General features: G+C 36.0%; 1 protein-coding gene across 1 annotated transcript; it reads left to right on the top strand.

Annotated features, from left to right (window-relative positions):
* The first annotated feature begins 9962 nt into the window (after window positions 1–9962).
* On the top strand, window positions 9963–10832 carry LOC127129553 (uncharacterized). Its single transcript, XM_051058708.1, has one exon. It carries the CDS (start codon window positions 9963–9965, stop codon window positions 10830–10832), a length of 870 nt encoding a protein of 289 aa, XP_050914665.1.
* Window positions 10833–11426: the final 594 nt, after the last annotated feature.

Below are 11426 nucleotides of genomic sequence, written 5' to 3'. Positions count from 1 at the left end.
TATGGTTGTTGTTGTTGACGTTGTGATTGTTGAACTGGTGTTGATTGTTGATTATAAAATAATGGAATAACGGAAGATACTTGATGGTGATGTTGACGGGATGTTGGATTCATTCTGATCTGAGGCCTCCTCTGCCTCCCACTACTTATTGGATTTGCTTCATTGTCCTTCTTCTTGTTGAAACTGTTGCCATACCTCTTACTTGTCGATGCCTCATCTTTTGACAAACGTCCCTCTCAGACTCCTTCCTCAAGCCTCATCCCCATGTTTACCATTTCGGTAAAGTCACTGGGGGCACTAGCAATCATACGTTCATAATAAAATGAACTCAGGGTCTTTAGAAAGATCTTTGTCATCTCTTTTTCCTCCAAATGAGGAGTGATCTTGGCAGCCAATTCCTTCCATCTCTGCGTATACTCTTTGAATGTCTCTTTATATTTCTGAGACATAGACCTCAGCTGGTCTCTATCAGGCACCATGTCCACGTTATACTTATACTGCTTGATAAAAGCCTCTCCCAGGTCATTAAAAGTGTGAATGCTTGCACTATCCAATCCCATATACCATCTGAGCGCAGCACCGATTAGACTGTCTTGGAAATAATGGATCAATAGTTGATCATTATCGGTCTGAGTAGACATCTTACGAGCATACATCACTAGATGACTGAGTGGGCAAGTATTCCCCTTATACTTTTCAAAGTCAGGCACTTTAAACTTCACCGGAATCTTGACGTTGAGCAATAAACACAACTCAGCAACACTCTTTACAAACAAGTGTTTACCCCTCAATGTCTTCAATTCCTTGCGCAACTCAATAAACTGATCATTCATTTCATCCATTTTCTCGTAGACATCCGGACACTCAGACGGGTCAGAGTGATAAATGATGTCCTCTACACGAGGTAAGGTATGTACAACGGGAGGTGGCATAGACATGACCGGGCTAGATGCTGGCATGGAAGCAAATGTAGGCGCAAAACCTTCAGGCACAAAGTTGGATGGCATTTCCCATGGGAATCTAGCAGGCATAATGGGTGCAAAATAAGCAGTAGAAGTAGGCATGGTAGAGGTAGCCACCTCTGGAATAATTGCCATCGCAGGAGGTGTTGCAAGCGTTGGAGAAGATTGACTCTGAGCAGCAAGAATTGACTCCATCATGGAAGTCAGACGGGAGATCTCGTCCTTCAGCTCTCTGTTCTCTTTCTCTAGATGCTCCATAATTTTCAAATCAAAACTAATAAAATGCCAGAGATTACAGGTTACGGGGTTGGTTACACAGAGGGAAGGTGTTAGCACCCAAAGTGTCCTACGTACTCCTAGGGAGCCCTTTTTGTGTGCATATGTATTTTTGTACAAAATTATATTTACAAACAAATAGAATGGGGGGATGATAAGAGAATTCATTAATTATACTTTTGTGTTTGACAAGTCTCTCGGACTTGTGCCTACGTACCAACATAAAAATGAGGGATCAAAACCTCGTATTTCGTGATACAAATTTCAAAGTGGATGCATTGATTTTAATAAAAATTAAGTTTGAAAGGCACAAAGGCCTAAAAATGGTTTGAATGAGTTAGTTTTTTTTGGCTTATAGAAAGTTTAAGTCAAGTATAGTTAAGTTTATTTACAAGTTTGATTTAAGATAAGAAGTTTGAAAATGAAATGGCATAAGGCCAAAGTTTCTATCTTTTTGCAAAGTGGTTAAAGTTGAGAACAAAATAAGTTCAATCAAAGAAGATTTTGACAAAGGGATGGAGAGATTTTGAAATTAAAGAAATGGGGAGAAGATGAAGAGACTAATCTTACGCACAAAATTAAAAGTTGAGAGTTGAAAAGATCTTACCAAATGGGTAGCAATCCAATAGACAAGAATGTCAATAGAAACCCAGAATTCCCTTGGACATTTAGAATCAAGCAACACACAAATGCACAATTATATTATCTTGAAGAGCAAAGGCATCAAATAAAGATAGTCTCATCCAAGCTTTAATCATTCCATGATCTTCTTCAAAAATAGCCCATGTAGCAGATGAATTCCACAAGTCACAGATTCAAAATAACAGCTACACAATGATCATGTTGCAGGTGAACTCAGAGGGATCTTGAATGATTTATCAGATGAAGTTTCAAATTGCAAGTACTTGATTTCACACATGTTGGCATTCGCGAAGTCCTTTAGCATAGGAATGTTGCCTAAGTTCTAAGTCCATTTGTCCAAGATCAAGCCAACAGTCAATACACAAGTTTTTTAGGGTTTTTGTTGTTATTATGTACTTTAATGGTCAAATACCACACAAACAAGAAAAATATATACACAAAGAAATATCACACAATATGGTCCAAGTGGACAAAAGGAAAATTACATTAACATAAACAATTAGAATGATATGAACAATGGCAAATGAATAAAGGCAAGAATTAAATGACATTAAATTAAATGGCTTGAAATTAAAAGTTAGTTGTTAATGGGTTAGGAGTTAGTATTGTTTTACTTTTGCATTTCATTTTTTTAGACATTCTTTGGAGAACACTCAACCCACTTATCACAAGCATGGATCCTTTAGCCAAGACATCTTCTAAAGGAAGGAAAAAAGGCCAATTTTCCATACAATACCATGAAAGAGGGGAGACTTACAATCTCACTAACTAGAATGATATGCCTTTTATGTCACAAATTTAGCGTTATGTTAAGCAATCGTAATTGGACTTATGTAGAAGTCACAACTATTTGAGGTCGGGCAATAGAATTTTGGTGTTAATGCATGTTAGAGACATAGTATTATGGACTATGCTCATGAAACATACCACACACAAAAATAATATGCAAAAGGGGTGGCCTAATCTCATCCATACTCATGTTAATTTTTCAATTAACTAGCTTTAGGACTTTGAGATATCATAGGCCAAAGGAGATGAATGCACAAAGAAGGGGAATGATATGAAGAGGGAGGGGAATGGATCAAAACTCAAATTGATCAAAGGAGGACTTTTACCAAATTAATATCATCCATTCATTTTGGGAGATGGAATGTACATTCCATCAATCCCCTAAATCCAATGATATTAACTTGACAAAGTTAAATCAACCTTGACCAAGGCCCAACAACAAGAGTCAAACTCAAACAAGTCATCACAATTGGTCAACAAAATTATTTGGCATTTATTCAAATTAAAAATACTAAAATAAGGCCTTTAAATTAAATATGGTTTGTCAAATTCCTAAAACCTCGTCAAAACACCAAATAAATGGCCATGAGATTTATCCTAGGTCAAACAAGGTCAAAGGACCTTGGAGAAAAAATTTCAGAATTTTTAAAGACTTAGAAGTATTTTTAAACAATTAAAAGCAAATGTGAAATCAATTAAATCATGAAAAATATTAATAATGATCCAAAAAATAATTTTAATTCAAAATATGGAAGAGGAAATTATTTGAAATTTTTTAGTGAAACTCTCATATTTTTTGGATCAATATTAAAATTAATATGAATTAATGAAAATAAAACAATGAAAATGAAATTCAAATAATCAGAAAAAATATGGACCACTTGATCTCCCTCATTAATTGAGGTGACAGATCAAGTGGCCACCAGCGCGCGTTCCGTGGTGCACTATAGTCAACGCGGCATATGCTTGGTATTTAAAAGCAACGCACGAGATTAAAACAATTTGAACCAGATCAATGGCTCTGAACACATCCAGCGCATCACCGACGTCCAAAGGTCGGTCATCTTCTCCGGTGACCCTGGCCGGATTGGTTCACTCATCACCATCAAGAAAAATGAAAAAGGAGGACATGATCTGAAAGAAAAAATAGCGTAGAGCACGAATCTGACCTCAATTTTAACTAACTCTACATATATAGAAAGATATGAGGAGTTGAATTTTGAGGTGTGTCAACTGAGTTGCTTCGATTTGACCTCTAAGCAACTCAATCTTCTTGCCTACATTGGTAGGACTTTAGACAATCAAAGATCCAAGAGAATTGAGTAGAATTGAGAGAGAATCGAAGAGATGAAATTTTCTGGAAAATACCTTCAATGTAGGTCTGGATTCACTTGTTCTTGCTTTGGCTCGTACTTGATCTTGTTCAGGATGCTTGCAGAAGTAAATTAGAATGCACAAAAGGTCCTGGATCCCTGGAGTTTTGAATCTTAAAACAGTGAGAATTCAACTCAATTTCCAAAGGAAATTCTCAGATGGAAGGGTTAGGTGTTTGGGATCAAAGCTGGCGCGAAGGGGTCCTCAATTCTGAGCATATGGAGCTCTATTTATAGTTGGATCATGTGATATTTACACCTTCCAAATGACTTTCCAAAATTGGCAACGAGTGATGCATGTGTGCATGGGCGTGTACAGGCCCATGAAATCATTCCTTTAGGTCCATAATTGAGTGTGAGCATGTCTGAAATCAACTTGTAATGCAAGGCAATTGTACGCATCTGTTTGAAGTGTGATCCTTGCCAATTGATGATGCAATTTTCATGCCATGCGCAGCCCTAGCAATCATTATCCAAAATGGATGAAATTGGACTTTTTGGAAAGGTAAGATCAAGAGGAACAACTTTCATGTTCAACACTTTTTCATTTGGAGCTTGGAACATGAAGAATATTGAGGTGGAAGTTTGGAAATTTCAACATGTTGAAATTTTTTCTAAGTGTCAAGCCATATATCTCAATATTCCACATTGCTTAACTTTTTATGTGAGCTTCAAATGAGAAAAGTGTCTTCATCAAAGTGTTATCTATTTCAAAGACCTTCAAAATGGTCACCAATTTCATGTAATTTGGATTTGAAATGATAGAGTTATGCATTTTTTGAAGTTTCGAAAAATCACTTGGTCAATGGTATAGGTCAAAAGTGACCTACAATGTGACCTCATATCACATGCTCATAAAAGTTGAATTAGCTCTCACTCTAAACATCAAAGTTGAATTATACACCTTTTATTTTATTTTTCAACTTGGAAATCTGTCATCTCATAAAAATTGAGCAAGTTATGGCCTTGGGAAGTTGACTTTCAAATTAGGGTTTAGACAAAATGACCTATAATGTTTCAACACAAAAAATGATTTGCTAAGCAAAACTAGATCTAGGTATCAACATGAAAGTTGTTTGGAATGTCATTTAGAGTAACTTTTCTCTTGGAATCATTTTCATATGGTGAAAATTGTAGGAGATAGGGTCTAGGGAGACCCAGTTTTTATTAGATGAATTCATCTGGCCAACCACCATCAACCAACTTGCTAACCTTCAATTCCTTTGACTTTCTTGGCTCATGGTAGCTCATATATTCTTAAGATGATGAATCTTAAAGTTTCACTTGAGGAATTTGATCAATTGGTGAGATATCTTATTGGAGAAATTACTCAAGATACTGAGTCAAACTAGGGTTTCCAAGGCAAATCACCCTCAAACTCTTGAAGAAAAATTGATCAAAATAACATGTAGGAATAAATGGAACTCATATATGATGCTCATAACCATTCTTGGATCAATTCATGGTTGTGCTCTTTGTCATGAGGTTCTCAAACCCTAGATATGAATTTGATGAATCAATGGAGATCATGCCCTACCTACAAAAGAGTTAGGCAAATGCAAAGACATATTTTTGTATTTTGGTTAGTAAAATGATAATATACAAGTATGATACAATCACAAAGTGCATGGTGATCTCTCCCAAAACAAACCCAATGAAAGAGGGGCAAGAAGGATGCCAAGGTATGATCCCAATGCTAATGTTTATGATGAAATTGCATGAGGGATCTTAGGATCAAAATTGGGGTGTTACACATACTGTAACACCCCGATTTAATTTTTGTATTTATTTATTACGTGTTTATTTTAATTAATCATTATTTGATGTGATAATTAATTAAATATGTGTTATGGTGATTATTTGAATCATTTGAATATATGTGCTATTTGAATAATTGAATTTTATGAGTAGAAATAACAATTGTCTAGTAACGGGCCTAATTAATTAGAATGGATGGATAAGTGGGTTAATCCCATTATGAGTTAAAAAGATAGTAAGAGTTTTAGAGATTAGAGTTAGTTTTGTAAAACAAGAGAAAAAGAGAGAAGAGAAGAGAAGAGAAGAGAAAGAGGAGAAGAGGAAACTAGAAGAAGAAGGACGTAGAGATTTCATCTATACTAAGGTAAGGGTGGAATTTCAAGTGGTTATGGGTAAACATAATGTATGTAATGTATGTCGGTTAGATATCATGAACTCAGGATTTGGGGATTTTGATTTTTGAGAAACCCTAACATGTGTTTATGTTTTAATCCATGAAATTGATGTTTATGTTATGCTATGATGTTTCTATATTGAATTCCATGAATGGGTATGTGTATAGAACATAATTTGGTGTATAATTGCATGTTTGAGTTTCACTTGAAAATGGTTGATTTGGGATTTTAGTGAAAATTAGTGGGGCTTAGAATCTTGTTTCTATGATCCTAATAGTTGATATTTGATATATATAGGTTGTATAACTATTTGTTTCATGAAAAATGATGGATTAATGTGGTTTTATGATGAAAATTCGTGTTGGACAACAGCATTTCCGCAACAACAAATTTTTTGGTTTTTGACAGCATTTTTGCAACAGAAAATTTTCTGGTTTTTTGACAGCAAATTTTCTGGTTTTTGACAGCATTTTGAAAAACTTGTAAATTCAATAACTTTTGAACCGTAACTCTGTTTGAGGTGTCGTTTGGACCGTTACGAAGCTAAGAATATTATCTATAACATGATATTCATTTTGATAACAGTAGATTAATATTTTATCAAAAGAATCCTAATGTGGGTATATGTTGTGTGTATGTTGAATGTGAATGACATGTTTTCTATTGTTTGGCATGTATTGGATGGTTTTAGATGGATTTTATGAAGAAACATAATACTTGAAATTATGTATGTGATGATGTGAATTGGTGAATTTGATGAATAATATGAATTGACTTGTTTGCTTTATGTTAATCTGTTGTGATTAGATGATGAATGATATTTGATGTATTGCTTGTGATTGAAGTCATGTTAGGTGTATGTTGTGAAAATGTTGGATGTGGTATGCTTATGTATGATTAAGGGGTTGCGGTCATCTTAATTGCATGAGTCTTGTTGTTGTTGCTCACTTACACTAGCATGAGTCTGTGAAAGAGGCAATGTTGGTTAATCTCATGTAGATTATTTGCTTGTCCTAAACCTAATGCCGAATGGGGTTTGAAAGCTTAAGGTCGAATCGAGCTTTAGAGGTGGTTATCTAGTCTATTTGAGAGACGCTCGGCAATCCGGAAATGATAACGGATGGGATCTACATGCATATCGCATTGAGTCACACATTGAGTCGCACGTGTCGATGTGAATTATTGTTTGTGTGATTATGTGGATATGATTTTGGTAGATATGCATATACATGGATTTTAGGTGATCCATTTGATATGAATTATTGATGTGTTGTTGATGTGATATGTGTGCATATTTGTGATATATGTGATGAAACAGTGAGTTGTATACATTATGGAATCATATGAAAGTTGTATACATATTTGATGATGATTTGTAAATGATGATAGATGATAATATGTATATGAAATTGATATGTTGTGAAATATGACTTTTGTACATTGTTTAGTATTTATAAATGAATACTTGTGGATTGTTGAGCCGTGTCGTATGATGATAAACATGTGATTTTTTAATAAGATGATATGATGCATGTTTGTATGAAGCGTGACGAATTCTAATAATATATCTATTTTTTTATACATTTCATATTATTATGTTTTTGTATAATGATTTGAATTCTCACCCTTCTGTTGGAATGATGTTTTATCGCGACGTCACTCAGGTACCGGAGATAGTGGTGCTTCGCACAAGGATTAGATTCAGAGGCTAGTTCTTGTTGTGTTTTGACTAGGTAGTCTATAATGCTCTGGTCATGTAACACTTAGGTTTATGGGATTATTTGTATTTGTTTTGATGTTGAGAGATATTATTATGCTCTATTTTATCTTGTTATTTGGATATGTTGGTTTTGATGTTGAGTGGCCTTAGAGCCCAAAACAATATTTTGTGGTTGATGATTTATGGGAATCATCATTATTTACCATTTATGAAGAGAGATGTTATTCCGTTGTGTGAGTTTGCATGTTGGTTATTTGGTTTTGATTTATAATTCGTGTTACTTGTATGTGACCATGGAATGTCTTGTTTCTGGCAGAAGCAAATGTGATGCCCTCGTGTATGCATGCTTTAATTTACTCTGATTATGCAATTGTATGTTGTGTTGGTTCTAAGTGTTGGTAGCAATTTTGGTAAAACAAAGAGTGTTCACAAGATGTTATGTGTGATGTCTTAACATGAGATATCATATGTACCTGTTGGAGTTCAAGAACATGATCATGCAGGATTGTTTCAGAATGACATAATAACATGGCATCTGATGATGTGTACCTGCTGGAGTCCAAATGGAAGACATGATCATGCAGGATTGTTTCAGGATGTCATACCCAATGTCATGGCATCTGATATGTTTGTACCTTCTGGAAATTATAAAAGGAATTATGGAATTATGCAGGATTGTTCCAGGATGTCGGACCCGATGTCATGACATCCTGTACACAGAACATTCAGTATGAATGTCTGGTATTTTGTGATTGCACAATTAATAGCAATCTATGTATGATTGAAGATCTGATTTGCAGACGCATTCAATCATTGATTACAACCTGATTTACTTATTTCCCAAGGAGATCTATCCAGTTGTCATGAGAAGATTTGATTGGAAAATAGATTTAAGGTTTTCAAGATGTCCAAGCCCAGCTGAATGCTTCTATAAATAGGACATGGAAAACCTGATTTTACACACAACCAATACTGAGCGAAATACAGAGAGAGAGAGAGAGAGAGAGAGAGAGGGTTTGTGTCTTGTTTAGTCGTGAGACTTGTAAGCCATTCAAGTCATCCATTGATGATTGAATTGGTCTGATTTGTGGTTGTAATTTGTCACTCTAAAGCTGTTAAGCAAGAGTGTGTGTCTACTTGATCAAAGCTGTGAAGCAAGATCAAGTGTGTGTCTTCTTGATCAAAGTTGTTAAGTAAGATCAAGAGTGTGCCTTCTTGATTGAAACTGTGAAGTAAAGTCAAGAGTGTGTTATTGAAAAGTGTTTTCTTTTCTCAAGGGATTGTTGTTTAAGATCACAGGTGTGATTGTAGGGAAGTGAGTGGGTTCTCATATCTAAGAGTGCTTAGGTAGAAGTTGCACGGGTAGAGATTAGGTGAGAAAGACTGTAACTTGTTGAAGTGTACGGAGAGCCTTTGAACTGATTCTATTTTAGTGAATTTCCTTCCTGGCTTGGTAGCCCTCAGATATAGGTGAGTTGGACCGAACTGGGTTAACAATTGCTTGTGTCTCTTGCATTACTATTCTCTATCTTTATCCTGTTTGCATTACTCAGATATTAATGTCGTGACATTACCTTCGACATCTCATATCTGATACTAGAATTTCATGTTGTATTTGAGTATTAGTAGTTTGTGGGGTGTTACATTAGTGGTATCAGAGCCTAATTGGTCATTTGGCCAGGTTATAAATTTGTTTGATTCCGTTGTATCTGATTTGTGTGTATGACACAATCGATACGGTTTGTTTAATAATCCTTGTTGTTGTGGTTGTTTGGTTGGTGTAGCAGGAAGATGGTTGCTGGAAGGAATGATGATGCGCTTGCGGCGATATTAACCCTGTTGGCTAGTGTTATTCTGCAAATGAATGCTGGTGATCGGGAGCGTGATGCTGATGAGTTTCGTGCTTTGGGGAAGTTCCAGAGGAACAATTCTACAACTTTTGAAGGAGCTCATGAACTTGAAAAAGCTCAAGAGTGGTTGAAGGCGATTGAGAAAATATTTCGAGTTATGAACTGTTCAGATGCGCAGAAGGTGTAGTTTGGCACTCATGCTTGAGAAAGAAGCTAAGGATTTATGGCGCAACACTGTCAAGAGATTTGATGAGGATGGCATTGAAGTGACTTGGGAACTTTTCCGTGATGCTTTTCTGGAGAAGTATTTTCCAAAAGATGTTTGTGGAAAGAAGGAAATTGAATTCCTTGAGTTGAAGCAGGGTAATGGTACCATAGCTGACTCTGCTGCAAAGTTTGAGGAGTTGATCAAATTTTGTCCCCATTACAATACTGTTAATGTTGAGATATCCAAGTGTCTTAAGTTTGTGAATGGCTTGAGACCTGATATCAAGAACGCAATGGGTTGCCAACAGATTACGAGATTTTCTGAGTTGGTTAACAAGAGTAGGATCTATGATGAGGATAGTCGTGAGAGTGTTGCTCACTACAAGTCCTATGATGGTAAGAAGAAAGCTGGTGATGGCAAGAAGCCGAGTGAGGGAGGATCTCACACTCCTGTCAAGTGCTTCAGATGTGGTGTTGAGGGAAATCGTGCTCCCGAGTGTCCTAAGGGCGATATGACTTGTTTCAAGTGTGGCAAGCAAGGTCACAATTCTTTTGATTGCAGAGTTGGTTCGAATGTGACTTGCTATAATTGTGGTGAGCAAGGGCACATTAGTACCAAGTGCAACAAGTCGAAGAAGGAGCAAGCCAAAAGGAAAGTGTTTGCATTGTCCGGTGTTGATACTTCTATTGAGGAGAGATTGATTCGAGGTACATGCTTTATTAATAATATGCCTTTGATTGCTATTATTGATACGAGTGCGACACATTCTTTTATTTCTTTGTATTGTGCTAAGAGATTGAATCTTGAATCATCTGTTATGCGTGGAACCATGGTTATTGATACTCCGGCTATGGGTTAAGTGACTACTTCATCTATTTGTTTGAAATGTTCGTCGAATATTTGTGATAAAGATTTTGAAGTTGATTTAGTGTGTCTTCCATTGAGTCAACATGATGTTATTTTGGGAATGAACTGGTTGAGGGCCAACCATGTCTATATCAATTGTTTTGCGAAAGTTGTTCTTTTTCTTGAGCCAACAAAGAAAGGTGATTTATTCTTATCTACTCAACAAGTGAATGAATTTGTGTGAGATGGTGCTAAAGTGTTTATGTTGGTGGCAAGTTTGAAGCTTAGTGGAAATGGAACAATGGGTGAATTTCCAGTTGTTCATGATTTTCCTGAAGTATTTCTTGATGAGGTTAGCGATTTGTCGCATGAACGTGAAGTTGAGTTCATGATTCATTTGATTCCTGGTACTAGTCCGGTATCGGTGGCTCCATATCGGATGTCACCATCTGAGTTGAAAGAGTTAAAGAGTCAACTAGAGGATTTGCTTGATAAGAGGTTTATTCTTCCGAGTGTGTCATCGTGGGATGCACCTGTCTTGTTAGTTAAGAAGAAAGAAGGTACTATGAGGTTGAGTGTGGGTTACAGACAATTAAATAAGGTTACT

This window comes from Lathyrus oleraceus, chromosome 3 (assembly GCF_024323335.1).
Source record: "Lathyrus oleraceus cultivar Zhongwan6 chromosome 3, CAAS_Psat_ZW6_1.0, whole genome shotgun sequence".
NCBI lineage: Eukaryota > Viridiplantae > Streptophyta > Magnoliopsida > Fabales > Fabaceae > Lathyrus > Lathyrus oleraceus.
The sequence above is the reverse complement of the archived record's forward strand: the minus strand, read 5'-3'. Positions and strand labels throughout refer to the sequence as shown.

What these genes read in the sequence shown, in the direction of transcription:
- LOC127129553 (XM_051058708.1), top strand. Translation starts at nt 9,963, where the DNA reads ATGCTTGAGAAAGAAGCTAAGGATTTATGGCGCAACACTGTCAAGAGA.